Source organism: Dermacentor silvarum, chromosome 8, assembly GCF_013339745.2.
Source record: "Dermacentor silvarum isolate Dsil-2018 chromosome 8, BIME_Dsil_1.4, whole genome shotgun sequence".
Lineage (NCBI taxonomy): Eukaryota > Metazoa > Arthropoda > Arachnida > Ixodida > Ixodidae > Dermacentor > Dermacentor silvarum.
Window position 1 is genome coordinate 4,784,318 of NC_051161.1, and position 18,585 is coordinate 4,802,902.

Here is an 18,585-nt window from a genome sequence, read left to right on the forward strand (position 1 = left end):
CGGAAGACAACGTGTCACCAATGGGAACCGAACCCACAACCTGCAGATGATGCATATAATGCTCTACCAAATGAGGTATAGCAGCAACCCCCTCCAATTTCTTGGTCTACCTGTGCTAAACCTAGCCGTGGTAGCCAGCATTTGCATGTCTACATTTACAGTGGCATTATACTATAGCAGATACACTAGTTATACAATGAGCAAGGAGAACCACAAAGGGGTTTATTTTTTATACTCAGCAACCATGTGAAACTGGTGAAAGTGTGTTCCACATCTGGCACCGTGGCCACGAGTTGCACTGCTTAACAACAATCCCGGGGCTAGGCTTAGCCCACAACATACACAAATACCCAAGAAAGTGGATGGAGGGCCACATATGCCACCAAATCTCAACAAATCTGCATGCATCATGCAGATGTTGTGGGTTTGGCTCCCACTCGCAGCAAAGCTGTCTTCCACTTTAATTTCCATTTTCTTTATTAATTCTGCATTTAAATGTAAAAACAGTTCATTTCCCCTATGCTTTCCTTGGCTTTATTGTCTGCTGCACTCTGTTTTACTTGTTTCTATACAGCCTGGTGATGTGCAGGAACCCAGCTTTTATCACTTGGAATGCCGCACTTCCTTAATGGTGTTCCTTTCCTGGTTGATGCATAGAGAGTCCATTTGCTGTGTCTTAGCCATGCATCAGCCCATCCAGCTTACAGAGCTTTTGTTTGGCCTGACCACAGCTTTTGGCTGCACTGTTGGTGAAACAAAGCATGCCATGCAGACACAGGGACATGGCTTGCCTTCTGAAAATATCCCCTACGCACGTTGGGGTCCTTGACCTGACGAAAGTACACAAATCCGTGGAAATAGGCAGGATCAGCCTGCAGAGCAGGTGCGACTGTGGCATTGTACGCCACCAGGGCAGGGCACAGTGGCCTCTGGGGCAGTGCACACTGCCTGATGCGGAAGTGAAACTGGGTGTCCCCCATGCAACCGGAATTGGAATCCGGAAAGGCCAGGTAGCAGATGCTGCTCTTCTGCAAGAAATTCAACCGAACTGCACATCGCATGGCAAATAAAATAAAAAAGGATGTGCATGCTCTAGTAAGGATGACACAGACACTGAACACTACAGCAAACAAGAAAACTCTACAGAATTAAAATATTTAGATGAAACTCAGCACACAAAGGGTGACTGAGGTTTGGTAACAAAATTCAATTTGCATAATGTGCACAAAGACATTTATAACCTCCAGTGAAGACAATGAAGTCTACAGTAAACACAATATAAGCTATTGTATAACATTGTTAGTTTAGTAACTAAATTATAGGCAACAATTCCTTAGCTGTTTGAGCGGTTTGTTATTTCTAGTCACCATATGCTATGTATGACAGTTAATTACAATGCAGAACATAGAACAATTAGAACCGCATTAAATTCAGATCTGGGTATGACAGACATGAAATGGCTGAGAAGTTGAACACTGGGGTGTTCAAAGTGTGGAGGATGTTTGCGGCAACAAGTGATGCACTTTCCAAGCATGGTTCAATATTGCTTTAATTCAGTGTGCTCAGTGTGCATTTCCTTCCTACTAGTAGTTGCATTAAGAAGCATTCCCCATTGCTCACACCATTTTAACATATTGCCTAAGTTAGTGTTAAGGTCACATTGGTTACTAAGGCAGGAAACTTCTCTAAACAAAACACAATCGTCAGCAAATAGACGAATTTGCACTGGGGTGTTAACCACATTGACAATATCATTGATGTAGAGCAAAAAAAGTTGGGGGCCGAGTACACTCCGCTGCGGAACGCCAGAAGTTACCGGAAGGCAGCCAGAGTGTTGTTCTCCCAGCTGAACGTATTGATTATGGTTAGTCAGATATGCTAAAATCCAGGAAATAAACAATTCTGGTATGCGAATTAACCGAAGCTTTATAAATAGTTTACCGCGGGGGAACAATGTCGAATGCTTTAGTATAATCTAGAAATATTACATCAATATGACTGTTAGTGTCAAGACAAGCTGCAAAGGTGTGGACTATACTAACCAATTGTGTTGTAGTAGAAAATTCTTTTTAAAATCCATGTTGATGATTTGTTAAAACTGAGTGTTCTTCTAGGAATTAGCTTATTTGTGGGCTATTATGTGTTCGATAAGTTTACAACACGATGATGATAAGGAGATCAGGCGATAATTTTGCAATAATAGACGGTCGTCTTTCTTGAATATCGGCACAACACGGGCTGACTTCCAGTCATCTGGTAATTCCGCTGCTAACAAAGAGACACGAAAAATAATAACTAAGTAATTTGCAACAGACTCGGCAAAGCGACAAAGAAATATGTTAGGGATATTGTCGGGCCCGCAAGAAGTTTTAGTCTTCCAGTTAAGCAACATAGCAACGACACCAGGATAAGAAATGAAGTTAACAGCATGGTCCACCATTTTGGTGGGCAGAGAAGCACTAGGGGCAGAAAATACACTATCGAAATAGGTATTCAAGTGTTGAGCAATGGCGGTCTGATCAGATACCATTGAACCATCGAAAAAAACTTGTGATATGGGTTTCTTTTTTTCGCTGATATAGTTCCAAAGTTTCTTTGGATCATTTTTATGAAGTTTGCGAGTGACGTGTTCAAGTAGTATTCTTTCGAGCTATGCACCGCATCTGCAAGGTTATTTAGAGTGTCAGATATAAGTTTGGGGTCAGCATGCTTTTTCTTTAATCTTTTCACTTAAAACGCGGCTTTTAATTCCTACTTTCGCTTTATTTCTGCGAATCCTGAGAATAGGAGGACAAGCACATTAGAAGTGCCAGCGGTGGCTACCTCATCCTTATTTTTTCCCTTCAACATAATTTCCACTATGAACACCATGCACAGACGCAATGTATTTAAATATATAAACAGGAAAAAGCTTATTATATTTTTTAAAGAGAAGGAGGTAGCCAAATAACAATTATTTCGAATGGTATGGATAGCCTATGCCTAGAGAATGAATATGTTGCTGTATGTTCAGCTCGCTACAAATTGCTTTGCGTGCTTTCTTGATACTGAAAAAACCTGCAGACTTCAGTGACCCCTTCAGCAGTCTTTTATGAATGGTGTGCAAAATGTACATGAATGAGATGCGTCTTAGTGCTGCTTCTCTTTCCAGCAGGCAGTGCTAATGACTCATGAAGAAACAAAGCAATAAACTCTTCTAATAATTTACAACATTCATTAGGGATGGAAACATTGCCACTTGCATGCAGAGGTCATAAATATATACATATATATTGACAGCAGTCCTTGCCCAGTCGTATTTCTCTCTCTCCTTGGAGTCTTCACAACATACTCATATTTGTCCCCCATTGTTTCACTCAAACAAAAATCCAATAACTCTCCAATCAAATATGCATTGAATAGCAAAGGTTATTTTTTATTTGTATTTTAAACCTGAAATATTCACACGCACTTAGTTTAACTCAGTCTCATACACTGTGTGGTGGCTCAGCGGCTATGGCATTTTGTTGCTGACCATCAGCTGGCGGTTTGGCTCCCAGCCACAGTCCCAAACAGAATCAATCAACTCAACCTCACTACCAAGGTAACAACTAATGCTAATTATTAAAATGTCAAGCTTTACAGTGAGTCAGCCTTTCCACAAAGCCTCGTGATCAACACAAAGGGAGCCTTTCGAAAAGGGGCAAAAAATTGTTTGATATAACTCGATATACCCAAACTCGCATATACAAATTTATCTCCAGTGAAGAAAAAAAAAAGTCAAGAAAAATAAACTGAAGTTCTCCAAGGGTGGGCACTGGGCTAGTTGGTGCTGCATAATAGTACATGTTTTTCCCAGCACGCATGTCCTTCCCTGTCGTCATTGTCTAATGTGCTAGGTTTACTGAAGACCTGAAATTGCTGCCTTGTAGGCAGAAATTTGTGCCTGCGCCTTGAACTGTTTCACTGCGTCCACTTCCCTTTATGGCTTTGTTGTGCTGGCTGCGTTCGCCTCAAGTAAGGTATACCCAATGTCAAGTGCGTTATGAGGGATTTGTGTTCTACGAGTATGGTCAGCAAGTTTTGTGTGTTCAATATAGAGAATAATTCACTTTATCTGGGTTTATTGTATTCAGGTCGAATTGTACAAGCAAATATTTCAATAAAGGCTAGCCCTTCAAAATTAAACATTTTCTTATTTGTTTTTCTTAGACATATAAAGTACTTCAACAGTGATAAAATATTTCTGGATAGCTTTTTTTTCTTCCCACAACTTTGTGTGACCAGTAGCACAAAGACTAAATGCATCTGGAGAGGCAGCTTAATTCCAAATAAGAGTGTTTTTGATTGTTTTAGCATGATGTCTGCTTTGAAAAAAAAAAAAAAAAAGGTCGTTTTAGTAAAGTGATAATGTGATGAGCTCTTAAAGTTATTTTCTGTCTTCTTGTTCCCCCCCCCCCCCCCCCCCCCCAATGTTTAGACTGAGAGTGCAACAATGCTACATGGTCTGAGAAAGATCACTGCAAATGAAAATACAGCACCCACATTTTAAAGATTTTTTAAATAACAATGCTGTGAGCTCTTTTTTTAAATCCAAATTTGGTTGGCACTCTGTTTCTCTTTAATAATTTTAAAATAAGCATTAAGCAAGAACAAACAGGCAAGATATACAAAATATTTTTTTACATGTGAAAGCTAACGAAAATACAAACTTGAGGCTTTTTTCTCGACTTGGTTAATCATTATAATGAGCCATACTTGCGATCTACACTCTGCGATATATTCAGTCTCATAATGTCACATACCTCAGAACTAAATGCTTGGTAATTGTGGTTTCCCATTTTTAATCCTTCCCACTTACAACCAGTGCCTTGCATATCATCCCAAGTGTAGTTCAAGGTACTGTTTTTTGGTGTGTGTGTGTGAGGGTCTTGCCTTTATACCACCTTACTAATAGAACATAACTCGCAAGAGAACTTGGTCTAGTTGTAGAAAATATTTCATACTCTTTCCTTCCTGCAGTATCCTTTCACATTCATGCACACAAATGCATACCGTGTGCTTATGTCTCTTGATAACCTTGGTCAGTACACTTTGTTGGGCGAGTTGGTTTAGCATAATGATGATGTAAATGCGCTTAAAAGGCGTGGGCAATAGGTGAACACGAGACACACACAGCGCGTGTGTCTCGTCTTCACCTATCGTCCACGTCTTTTAAGCGCATATACATCATTGTCTTGATAACCTGTTTGAGCAGCAGGAATTGCCATTGTTTCAGAAACCCAGTGTCAGAGATGTATTTCGTTTGATGTGTTTCCCTTTTTAACACACAACTTTCTTTACATACCCTTCTGGGATCTTTAGTGGCTCCTCGGTCTGTACCTCACCAGATATATATGTATATATAAATTAGAGGTGGGTGAATATCAACTTTATCAAAAACTAATCGAACACGAATAGTAAATATTGAATAGTCAAACGCAGATGCATATGTTTACAGAAGGAATATTTATTTTGGTATAATGAGGTACCACACATGTACTGACTAGTGCAATAAAAACAGCTAACTATCAGGGGCAAAGGATCAGTATTAAAGCCAATATCACGCATTATCATTAAAAAGACTACATGAATAGCTTCTCAACAACTTTAGAGCCTGGTTGCAAACAAGCTTTCCAAGAAAGAATTGGCTACTAGATTTCCAAAAACGCTAAATAAATTGTTGCTGAAAAAAGATCAGAAGTTGTGGCAAAGAAAAAGAAACGCTGCTGAAGGACTTGAGTGCTGCAGTCACAGTTAAAGGGACTGACGACCGATTTTTATGGACCAAGTTTTTTATGGCGCAACAGAAAGCTCACCCTCGGTAGTGTTTACACCTGCGGCGGTTACTTCAAAAAGCATGTGGATATTTTGTAAGCAGAATTTTTCGATCTGAGCAGCCTCTAAAAAAGTAGGAGTCCCTCCTCCAGGAATGCTGAGAGGTGGGAGCGATGCCAATAGCCCGCCTCGCAAATTGTGAAAGCTACCCATCGTTCTGCTTTCAACCACTCTTGAAAATAAAAAGCTGGTGCCATACGGCTGCATTGACGTACAGACCTTGCTTATATTTGTACCGCGTTCTTCCACAAGTACACGCCTATGCCATGGCTGAATGACCCCCGTCATCACTATTCTGTCGATAGATGAGCCAAGCTAAGTCATAGAAAACGAAGGCGAATTGCAGCGCTCATTCCTCTATGACAGCGCCACTTTTCTACTCACTACAAACGAAGTCCTATCCGCACACTGTAAGTTAGAAAAAACTTATAAAAGAAATAACCTTGCACTCAGCCGCACAACGCTTGAAACAGCGAAGCTGGGCGATCGTAGCAGAGCATTTTCCGCAAGTGCGCGCGAACTTTTCCACCTTATTTTACTCATTATGATAATTTCTTTTCGCATGTCTCGGACTTACGGCCGTCACTGTGCGTTGCACAGCGCAGCTTGCAACACCGACACCGCGTTCCAAATCCGACACCACGTTCCAGGAGACCTGCTCCGTGAACGCGTCTCTCTCTCTCTCTCATAGCGTGCAAAACCTCTTCACCTCACAGAGCGTACAAACGTGCCAGCTATGAACGAAAACAACGATGCTCGAACGCAATCACATGGTTCGCATGAATGCATGTTCTGGAAGCGTGGCTGTATAGCCTAAAGGTTACAACGCTCGCTTTAGGACCGGTGGTACACGGGTTCGAAACCCACCTCGGCAAGAAAGTTTATTTCATTTTCTTTCCTGGTAGTTTCTTGATATGCACCACAAATTACGGCTGGCTTAAACAGCTTCTCTGTTAAAAATTGTAATGAATTTCAATACTAATAATAAGACCAGGATCTGCATACACTGATAGAAGTTCACGTGGTAGACCTCTTATGCATCTTCATGTTTTTGCCGCGTGGGGCGCCAAAGGTCATTTTTCGCGACTTTTAATAAAGAATTAAAAACAAATTCATGTTTAATGAGAAAAACATTGCTCATTTTAAACAGCACGATCAGCAATTTTTCCATCAGCGGGGTTATCTCGATTCATGATCTGAGCGGTTGTCTGTCCCTTTAAAAGGGCTATTGCTAGGAAAGCACCACAGGTTGCAGCGTAAAATATGAAACTGCTACATGGGTAAACTGCCCAAAACACTGTACAATGGATTACATGCAAAATTCACTGGCAGTCATCTCGGCTTCTGCCACGACACCGAAAACAATGCTTGCATTACTCATTTTGTTTCTGCATTGCTTTGAAAATTTTTGTCAGTATATTGTTTCTGATAATTTTCGACACTTCGTTTAGCAGACGCAGAGCAGTAACCAGACTTCCAACATTCCACTGTTGCGAAACATTTGCTTAGTTTCGAATAATCAAAAACACCAAATAGTCCTATTTTGAATATGAATAGTTAGTGTGTTTAATCCACATTCGAAACTTGGAATATTCGCCCACCCCTGTTATAATGTTATGTGTGCTCGATGCAAGCTCCAGCAAACTGGCCAAAGCACTGAATGTTAATCCACAAATTACCTAGTGCCAGTGAGTGCACCTGTCTTGCGTGTAATCAAAGAATAAATCGCAACATAAAATTTGTACCTTTATATATTGACTCATAGGTATCTGTAAAGCATGCAGACATCTTAATACTCTTATAATTGGGCTACCCCATTCCTGGGCCATTGCGCAGGTGCCACTGGGTATTTGGCGCACCTCCAGAGTGGCCTCTGTGACACAAGAGGTACCAGAATCCTTAAATGTAGCTAGACGTGAGTCAGTGCGTATTTCTCTAATCACCATTGTTCAGTCGACAAGCATCACGCACTGCCTCATAGCAATTGCTACATAGAGATCTCGCACTTTGCATCCGCCTGATCTGGCATTTTCATTTCAGCATAGCGTGAGAAGGGTGCATTGCATAAACATAAAATTGCATGAAAGTAATGTTTTGATCTTTGTGATGTATATACACTGCACGAGGTTGCACGCTTCTGCATGATTCAAGTAATCAAATAAAACCAGCCTTATTGCTCTCTATAACAAGAGTTGAACACAAGAAGTCACAACTAAGTTGCTTGCAATATTTGCATCGCAAAATTTGTTTTTGCAACGAGTTGAACTTCGATATGAACTTCTCCTTTACAGCGCCCAACAAACTTTCACCCCAAATGTACTTATTCAAAATTACAATCATCAGCACCTAAGCAACTATTACTCCTACCGCCTAATTAAACGCAGGTGAAGTGCAAGACAAACTGCAGTGAAGCACTTGCCCTTAAATTGTAATCTCCGAATTTCACCGCACGGCATAACTTGCACTAATTTAGACTAATGCCTTTAGACGATCGAGTTCTCCAAAGATTAATATTTCACGAGGCAGGCGTTATGACATGATACGTCATCCGCGAATGAAATACATATAACCATGCACGCTTACGCAGGCGCGCGCGTACACACACACACGCACACACACACACACACGACACTAACACGTGTTTCACAAAAAATAACGAAACTCGAAAAGTAAGCCAGATATGTTCAGAAAGGAGATTTCTCTCCTCCAATAAAGCAAGGATGAAACGTCAATTAAGAAGTGACACTTGTCACGCAGATTGCGACGTGACGACTTAGTTGCGGCAGATACAAGAGGATATCGTAAATAGTAAATGTATTTCGCCATATTACTGCTTCTTTATGTTTTCGATAGAGATTTAATTAGATTACGACTCCCTTACCTCTTTTTCGGAAAGTTGCGCATCGCTCGGAAGCACCATCTGAAATCAAGTGCACATCACACTCGTCACCACCAGCACAATACCGCGGGGTCAGAAGAACGGAGCACAACTTCGCGATCTTTCTGATAGTGAAAAGCGAGGAATAAAGAGAACATGCGAAAGCAGACGCATCAGTGGTTGCTCCGGCAATCCGGAGCGAGCCGCGGAGAAACGCTACCTCCATCGCCTGGCCCAACTCCAGGTCAAAGGCGACAACACATAAGCAGTGAATCCAGTTCGAGAGATTCTCGCACGCAGCAAGTCGCGGTAGTGCTGAGCTGTCATTTCGATTCGACGAGCTACTTGGAGCTGCTCCCGCTTCCTTGACGTCTTCCGCCATCTTCCCCACCATGGCAACTGCATCAGCGTTGACCGATGCGCCACAAGATTCCGCCAAATGAAGCAGACGACGTGGTCGCACCGTTCGCACGTACCAGGCGCAGTACGTATGTACTGTCGGTACTGTCAACGCCTCCTATAAAGACTTTATAGGAGGCGTTGGTACCAAGGGAACCACCGTGAAGGGAACCAACTGCACGTACGATCGCGTTTGTATGGGTGTTCTGTGCTAGTACTTCCGCACTTCCGTTTGTATGATAGCATTACGTTCGATCCTGGCCAACGTTTCGTTGCGCAGAACCACGAAAGATTTTAGTTGCACAACGGTGTTGCAAGCGGCTTTTAGTCACTCTACCTTCGGAGCGCGCAGCGTTCTACTCTGGCGGCGGCTCCGTATGGCGCGGCCAAGAGGCAACACCGTGGGCGCGGCTGAGCGCGGCCTAATTAATCTTGAAAGCGATCAGCGGTGGGTACAAGAGTCTAGGTGGGCCTAAAGGGACTTTAGGCGGGCCGAGGGCTGATGGCTTCGTGTGCGCTGTGTTCTCACCGCTTAGTTCACGTTGAAGCGAGATGCAACACGAAGGGTAATTCGCCCGCGTTTTGACAGCGAGTGTCCGCGGTCATTGAGCGACATGTGTTCGTGTTTGCTTGTGCGCGCGCTTGTTAATCTAGTTAGTAAGCGAATGTTCACAAGTTTATACGGCAGATAAAACAGCAAGGTTCAACAACTTTGCGAGCCCCAACCCATGCATGGGTTGGGGCTCGCAGAGGACCGCGTGCCAGGGGTACAAGATAGGCCAATTTAGGCCAAGATAGGCCTCGGCGGCTCCAACCCACACACTGCCCGCCCTGCTTCCAGCTTTCATCCCTCGGCTTGCCCCTTGGGTGCCCTGGAGATTCTGCACCGCTTGCTTTTAAGGCGAAAGCCTTAGGTGTCTTAAAACCCCTATATATAAAAAGTAGCGCCATCCACTTCCCTCCTCCTCCGTTCCACTATTGCGCTCGGCGCGACCAGCGCGATCGAGGCGCGATATCGACAGTGGCGCCGCCTGCGTCGGGCCTGCCGTGGCAGACGACAGCTAACGCGCTACCAGAGGAAATCCGAGGAAAACTTCCATCGCGCCCTGCGGAGACGTTTTTGAGGCGCGATTTTGCTTCGCCATCAGTAACTGGTCTTAATAATGCCGTTTTGGAAGTAGCAACGCGACGATGCGAGACGGCGCAAATATCAAGTGTGCAGCAAGCGTTTGCGCACGCCGGATGGTAAACAAGAAAAAGCCTTTTGCCCTCGCCTTGTCGGTTGCGCCAACTTAAGGCGCAGCAGCATGCCATCACAACGAAGTTCTTGTCCCTAACACGTTTGATCCGTTTGTGCGTACAGCACTTTCGTCGCACAGGCCCGATAATGGCAGTCAGAGCGCGCTGGAAAGAAAAAAAATATACAAAAGCGCGACGCGAACTTCCACGTGACACGGATTGGCCAATGGGGGAGCGGAGGAGGATGATGATAAGTGGTTCTTGAGGGAAAGGGAAAGGTTGGCGCTATCTTCTGCAGCCCTTGAGGGAGCACGGCTCAGCGCCAACGGGGAGGGGTAAGTGGGAGCGAAAGAAGGGATAGAGGCTGGGGCGACAGGAGGCGGCTATGAGAGGGCGAGGAGGAAGCGCCGGGGTGAGCGCGGTGGCGGCAAGATCTAAGAATGGCGCTACATTTATAGGGGTTTTAAGGTGTCTTTGTTGGTAGCGCCCTTGGCGGTGATATTGGCGAAACTGCGCCGTGACGAAAAATGGCCGACGCCCCAGAGTAAAAACACGTCCTAAAATGCTGGTTGATGTCACATTTCTCAGGGAGGTTCCTGTAAACAAAGTAGATTAGTGGCTATGAAAAGAAAATTTGGTACATTTTGTCTGGGTGGGAATCGAACTTGAACCTCCGCGGTGCGAGACGGGCACGCTTCCCTTAAGCCATGGTTCTGGTGTACTAGACGTATGCCTAGTGCGTGCCTGATTGCACACGTCACGTGATCAGAGACGCGCTCGTGCGTTCGTATTCCACAGCTGGCTCCGACGCCGCTGATCATGCCAGCGTTCCCACACTGCCCCTCGCGTTCGTTGTCCTGCAGCTGGCAGGCTTTCGCGCCTTCTACAAACGTGCAAGATTTGCTTACTTATAATCTCTGGTGCGCTCCCGAGGCCTCCGTTTGCCCACATCTGCAACACCAGTCAGAACCTAGCTGATAAAACTACTATACTTACGTCGTATAGCTGTCTAATAATTTGCTATTGTAGCAAGTTACATTTGCTTCCTCTTTCGAGCGAAACTGCAACATACCCCCCCCACCCCCCGTACTTCCTCTATGATGTGAACCAAAGTGCGTGTCCCTAAAGAACTGAACCCAGACTAGACGAGTTGTCAGGTCAACTAGTTTTGCATTGCAGCATCCAATAAGGTAGTATTGACATAATGCAATTAATAGACCATACACCCAGCACTACCCCCTTTATTACAGACCATTATGAGGTTACAAAGTGAAATGGAGCATGGCAAATATTGTGACACAAGGTCTATTTATTTGAGACATGGACATTGGACAGCACAATGACTTTTTCATGCTTACACGATTAAATGTGCGGATGCTTCGAGGGACATGCAACGGAGGTGTCTGTTTGGTGTGTCGGCGATTTCTCCACAACTGCCCAGACAGTCATGTAAACCAGTTTGTGAAAGAGTGTCGGAGTCAGCAGCAGACAGGGCAGCGCAGCAGAATGTTTGCCGCACCAAAACTAAAACCCTCGTTATTAGTATCGACGTGCACGCTTGGCTTCCATGTCATAATCTCCACGGTCCAGAACATCTCTGCGCATCATCATGTCTCTGAGGCCTCCAGGTGCACTTCTGGTGCCATTCATGGCACCTGCCCCCATCGATGGCTGTGGCGGCTGCTGACCGGGGCTCCCTTGACCGCCGATGCCTTGGTCAAACCGGGACTGCCGCTGCTCGACAAACAAGACAAGTGGACCATGAATCATGACACTAAGTTACATTATTAATTAGCTTGGCAGCAAGCAACAGCATGAAAGTGGATCAAGACGAGCCGAAAGAGAAAATGAGAGCACGCAACAGCCAAGAGGCATTGTCTAATAAGTTGCTTTTTGCTGCCCTGTACAGCATTTATTGTGTTGTTGCGATAAAGAACAGATGCTAGCCAGCACTACAGATGATTGTGCGCAAAGTCAAAGGCTGCCATAAACACAAGATAAAAGACATTTCAAGGGACGTGGTGAGCTAGTAAATCACTGTGATGAGGTTGTTTGTATTTCTGCACAGCGAGTTTTTTTTTTTTTTGCTATTTTTTTTTTTTTTTTTGCCAATGAGAAGTTCGTCACAGGCTCACAAACTAAGTGTTCCCGAAGTAAGTGTTCCCCATCAAGCACCAATGTGTACATTTGCCTTATGAGCTGTCATCAGAGGAGAGTAGCTAAAATGCACTAGTGGAGCAATCATCCTGAGCATTTCTTTCTCATGCACACACATAAAGCCACTTTATCTTGACATTATGTGCTATGCAAACATGCACTAAGTGGGCCAGTTCACAGCTTTGTTTTAAACAAACTAAGTTTCTGTCTATTTTTCTAAATGGCTGTTGGCACAGTTAATACAGCATGAAGTCTGAATTCCTCGAGAGTGTAACAAATAATTAAATTGTCTTTCAATGCAGCCAATTCAACATGTAGAACTTGGCTTCAGGTTAAACCACAGAAATCAGCAGTGGCCCCCATGGTATTGCATACCATTGTTACGCGCTCCAACAAGCCCAAAACAGTGGACACTATGCAACACCTTGGCTGTGCCATTTAAAGCTGAGGGCACCAAGGGACAAGAGGTGAGAGATGACTTGTGTTCCAAGAGAAGTGGCAGCCAGGCTTACCCCGTGTTGAATGTAATGAAAGAGCCAATTTGGCAGCATGCACATGGCTTTGACTACATTGCCTCTGACCACTACACGCAGCAATCCAATACACTACACTCATCAGTGTTTCACAATACCACACGATGCCACCTCCAATCTTCCCAATGTAACCTGCACCTTGCTTCATACCAGAAGCCATGCCACAAGTGGCGCATGTTCTGTGTAGTTTGCTTAGCTGTTGCACTATCAAAGAATTGAGAAAAGTGCGAGATACAAATCGTGTTGGTGCCTAATTGAATGCTGTCACAAAGTGAATACTTTTCCCACAGTTTCTAAATAGAGAGCAGGCCTTTCAAATAGTTTGATACACTGGCAGCATTAGAGTAATGTTGAAACAATATTGTTGAAGCGAGAATGTTTGGATTCGTATAAGGATTTGTATACTTGAGGTCATAGTTCACAAGAAGGTCAGCTACAGAAACAGCCTCACACTAGCGAACAGAAAATTTAGGAAATTAAAACAATAAGAACCTGAAGTATAACACATGTAAAAATGAAATGGAGACAGCATAAATAGAGCAGATAACACACATAAACCCCTAAATGTGGAAACATCACCATGCGAGCACAGGGAGCTGTTTTAAGTTTGGCTTGATCTGAAAGTACATTAACAAATACAGTTATGCAATTTTATATGGTGCAGGCATCACAAATGGCTGAACACTTAAAGGGGCCATGACACCAAATTTTTTAGCTTGAATTATCCATTGCATGTTCAACCACCACACCACAGTGTTATACCATATGGGCGTCCTCCCACAGCAGAGTGGCAAAATTTTAGTGCATTCTGTACAGTAGAAAATCTGCATTTGAATATTTTTTTATATAGCAGCTGAACTGTACAGAACTCTGGCACCAGTGAGGGTGAATGAAATAAAGGGCATTCAGTGCGGTCAATATGCCATTGCACACTAACCAATGCAAACACCGGTTTAGTCCATACTCAAACAGTATGCAGAATGTGGCTTTTGCTGTTATATATAGCCATAAGAGTGCGTCATAACGCACTCTTATAAAGGCTATAGTAATGCTGAATATGCACTACCACTGACAGGTTGCAGTAAAGACTAGAAAGTCTGTGCTCATTATGAACTCGTCTCAATCGTACATTTAAAATTTAACTGCTACATTACATATGGGCAAACAAATGCAATAAAGCATTGTACGAAAGAAGCAAGACTTAAGGAAGACTTATGGCACATTCAACTGATTCCTACTGCACCCCGACTTGAATTGCAACAATGTGGAGCCCGCTTGAGATCAGGGCCAGAGAAAGCCTGCCTGAGCAGAACGTGCCAGAGCAATCAGATCCCACCAGCAACTCCTTTGTTGTTAGCAAACACAGTGGACACATAAGATGCACACAGGCATAACAAATTGAACCGGAGTTCAGGCTGCAGTGCCTCCAAGCACTCTTGAGCCAGGTGCTCTGAATGAAATGTGTTTTAAGTGCATGATTTTTTAAAGAATACCCTCGGAGCACGTAAGTGTGACCAGCTGAATGTACCAAGGAAGCTTTATTCCACCAGTCATGACCATGTTTCAAGTCAAGCCAGGCTCAAGACAAGCTGAAACATCCACAGCTTTGGCTATTGAGCTTAATGGATTATTCAGCAAGGTGGTGCAATTTGATTTTGAAGGCACACTATGAAAACTGACGACAAGGGATACAAACAGACCATATTGCACATTCAGTATTTGTGTCATCTTGTACTACTAGATTTGATCTTTATTTAACAAGCGCACATACATGTACACACACCCACTGAGAAGACGCCATATGTTACATACACCTATTGCACACTATGAAGCCTATACCTTCATTCTCATTTGAGTGTGGGTATTTCTGTTCAGTTTATATCTTGCACGTTTGTGGTACAGCTCTTAGAAAATACCACCAGTGCTCCAGCTGTACAGTACAGCTCCTGCAAGTATCGTTCTGTATTTTCAGAGGCAACCAGCCGAAGATGCCCCATAATAGCCAAAATACTTATATGGCTCACTTGAACTAGCTAAAAATGAACATTCTATCTGGCCCAATCTGAGAGAACTTACTCTGAGAGAACATCTGAGAGAACATGACTGCGTGTAAGCCGGTGCAGTGGGCGGCAGATACATGTGACGACAGTAGGCGTCAGCAACTGGGCAGCAGCAGCAATAGTGCCATGCCCAGCCACTGAATTGAACGAAGGAGCTTTCATCAAACCCATGTGTTACAATGTATGTTGATCGTTACATCAAATCCGGAGGTACCCTGACCAATGTACACGTTACACGATGGGCCAGCCTTTGTGACAATCTTCCCACTCCTTGATTCCTTCTAATATTGAGAGAGCACGCTGATTACATGACTAACACATGTGTCCCTAAGATAAGTTCCTTGGATAAACTCAAGCCACCAGAAAAGTTTTACTGGCAAGTTTTTTTGTTTTCTGGATTTAGCACATTTATCAGAAATCATAGAATGTTAACTACAAACAGCTTCTCATCCACCAATTGTAGTACTATACGAGCATAGAGCAGGGAACAGAAAAACCTACTCTGCAGTTACTTCCCCATTTGTTTCAAGGTCATTAAAGCTTTTTCACTCTTCGTTATGCAGTGGGGAACGCTGCGCATTTAATGGCTACGCAGACAAGAAAGCTAGAATGCAAGGAAGATTGCACAGACATCTCTTCGCTCATCATTGTGTCCTTGGTGGTTCCTAGCTGTTCTTGTTGTCGCTGATATTTGTAACAGGGTACCACCATATTATCGTGCATATATGTGTTTGAGTATGAATACCTACACACAACAATGCTTAAACCTTTGCATAAACACCATTACCAGCTTAAAGCAAATCTCCGAAAGAGTTTTTCATTTTATTTTCCAGTCACTTTTGCTCCAACTGGTGCTGTCTATTGATGAGAAGCAGCTCTGCAATGCCAACAATGCTCATAATCAAATCACCCTGCCTATGCTCAAGAGGAAGCTTTAGCTCTCAATGACTCCTTTCTAAATACATTAGAACAGAGAAACTATTTTCCTCGGCACCCATTTAAATAAGGTTTCTTGCATTTTCAAGAAAATGTTAAAATCTACTAACTGTAGGAAACAGATTTGTTACTTAGGCCAAAAATTTTTTAATAAAAATTCTTAAAATCACAACATTAAAAAAAATAAAGCTCAGGTATCAAGTTTATAACTAAGAAATAAAAGCAATACCCGGTGTGCAACAGCTGATATAGGATTTGGAGCAATTTTTGGAGCAGGAAAATAATTTGGAGTAGGTTGCGTGGAAAGAAAACTATTTTGGAGCATCAAAATAGAAATTTGGAGCAGTTTAACATAGCAGAAATTATGCAGAAACCATCGACGATGATAGTCAATGTGAGCAACTGTCCCCCTCTTCGCAACTCAGTTGCCCGAGAGCACGCCCTTGGCATGTTTCCCTCCCCCAACCACCGTAACACTACTGACATACCACGACAACGGCCGGAAGAGCCAGAAGCCATTTGCTTTTTTAAAAGCTGCACTGCAAGCAGCATTGCAAAAGCAACTCTCTGGGCAGTCAACACTGGTACACTATGCCCACACCTTTCTATTGCTACGGCATTCTTAGCACAGTGCCAAGCATGACATGTTATGACATTGTGGAAAAGCTGCCGCCCGTTGACACGTCCGGTGCTATGTCACACAAAATATTGCACAAGTGAAAGTATCTTCTAAAGTGATTGTCCGAGAATACGGCCCAAGTTTGTCATTGCGTTGCTGCACATACATACGCTTGCTTTTCATCTAAATATTCTGTGGCCATGATTTTCTAGCGAAGCCTTCTATGCTATTTCTTTTCACGCTTTGTCAGTGGTCAGAGCAACACTCCACCTAATTTAACACGATCAGCCTGGCACTAACAGTGGATAAGAGCAGAACGAAACTCGCACGTCAAATTGCACAAATCGAAGATGCAGCCTTTACCAACATTACCAGAATTGCTAGTAACGTTGGCCTTTACGATTACTGGATTGGCCTGGCTTGTCCTGCAGTTTGGCTGCAGTTGGAGGGTACTAGATTGACTAGTCCTTGCTAGTTTCAGTTTTGAGGAGGTGCCGGCGACATGGCCGGCGGTTTAACCGAAGACACATCAAAACGAAAATACTGCTATTTCTGGTCAACACGTTGGCCAAATTAGCATGTGACCATTCAGTCGGAGTCCAAATTATTGCATGACATACGGCACGGTGTCGGAAAATTTGGTCGCCCTTGCGCATTAGATCTATGGGGCCTGTGGCAGTGCCATGAAGCTGTCCACATATTCAGTCGGTGATTGTAATACGTTGATCATTGCAAGGTTTAGAAAATGAAGTTCAAAGCTCAATTTTTAAATTTTTGCGCTGGTACCCCAGAGCTGGTATATCAGCGTGATGTCACGAATTTCAAAGTATTTTCTTCACATTTGGGCCGTTTAGCCTTCGTAAAAGTCCTCGAAACTTGCTAGGTTCATTCTTTGACTGTCGGAATGCAATGTAGTACATTTTTACTAATAATAATTTAACAATACCCGAGCAGACGCCTTCAAAATCCATGACAGGCTGGTGCGAGAACTTCCAAGGCAGCATCATCTTTCATTTTTGAGTCCTTTCTGGCTTAGGAAGTCTTCTTGCGATAACAGTGGCTTTTTTTAGGATTGCAGAAGGTTAATTTACTAACACAGTTCAAATATTTTTTCATTAGTGTCCCTTTAGTGCAAAACTTCATGTCAGAATTGCGACATCTGTTTCTGGCGCACAGCAGCAAAGTAGTAAAAATTTGTGCTTCAATTTTCTTTCAATTAAAAATTTCTTGGCAACATTTGTACACCTGAGATTCTAAATCAAAACATGTGGTTCCTGCGGTCAACAGAATTTAGCTTTCTCACTTCACCCTTTCTGTGTCACTGACGTACCAGTGCCTTTCCGCGTTTCTGTCAAGCCACGTTCCTTTTGACATTCCTTTTGTCAGACTGCAATGCGAGGACCACACCAGGAGAGTATTTGCCATCACCTGTCATTTTTTTATTTCTGCACAACCAAAAATAGACCTTACGGTTCATTTATAATATCCGAGAAAAAATACCGACAGTTAGGGTGCGTCACCCCCGAAAAAACTCTACATTGAAAGGCTAAAATGAACAAATTCAATTCAAATCTGTTCCACGGTCCTCTAGTGAGAGAATTTCAAGATGTACCAAGTGCCGCATGAATAGAAGAAGCACCAGGTGTACATGATCCTTCCTGCTAAACCACTGGCTCATCTCCACTCATATTTCGCACAGAGGTATTTTGCATGTTTAATACAGTCGAACCCGTGTAAAACAAACTTGATCGCTTTGCGAAAAGTAGTCGTATCAGTAGTTCGTTATATGTGCTCATCCTTCAACACATGCAAAAATTAACGACACTGTAGGTGGCGTCAGCAGTTACGATTCGACACCACTCTGATCCGAAAATAGGGTTCTTCTTTCTAGGGTTTTACGTGCCAAAA

General features: G+C 43.3%; 2 protein-coding genes across 7 annotated transcripts in view; both read right to left on the reverse strand.

Annotated features, from left to right (window-relative positions):
• Positions 1 to 9,148, reverse strand: part of LOC119460535 (protein DENND6A-like) — a 106,995-nt gene extending 97,847 nt beyond the window's left edge. Inside the window, exons 1-3 of one of the 3 annotated variants that reach the window (XM_037721457.2) lie at positions 8,955 to 9,147; positions 8,738 to 8,776; positions 792 to 1,028 (exon numbers count right to left, since the gene is read on the reverse strand). In XM_037721457.2, the coding sequence (XP_037577385.1) occupies positions 792 to 1,028; positions 8,738 to 8,776; positions 8,955 to 9,128 (450 nt within the window). In that variant the 5' untranslated portion in view covers positions 9,129 to 9,147. Of the gene's footprint in view, positions 1 to 791; positions 1,029 to 8,737; positions 8,777 to 8,954 lie in introns of all 3 variants that reach the window. The other 2 variants (XM_049672480.1, XM_037721459.2) reach the window with 2 other exon arrangements.
• A 2,449-nt stretch (positions 9,149 to 11,597) lies between these two features.
• Positions 11,598 to 18,585, reverse strand: part of LOC119460537 (GRB10-interacting GYF protein 2-like) — a 34,813-nt gene continuing 27,825 nt past the window's right edge. For 2 of the 4 annotated variants that reach the window (XM_037721462.2, XM_037721460.2), the window contains exon 4: positions 11,598 to 12,109. In XM_037721462.2, the coding sequence (XP_037577390.1) occupies positions 11,912 to 12,109 (198 nt within the window). In that variant the 3' untranslated portion in view covers positions 11,598 to 11,911. The remainder of the gene's footprint in view (positions 12,110 to 18,585) is intronic. The other 2 variants (XM_037721463.2, XM_037721461.2) reach the window with 1 other exon arrangement.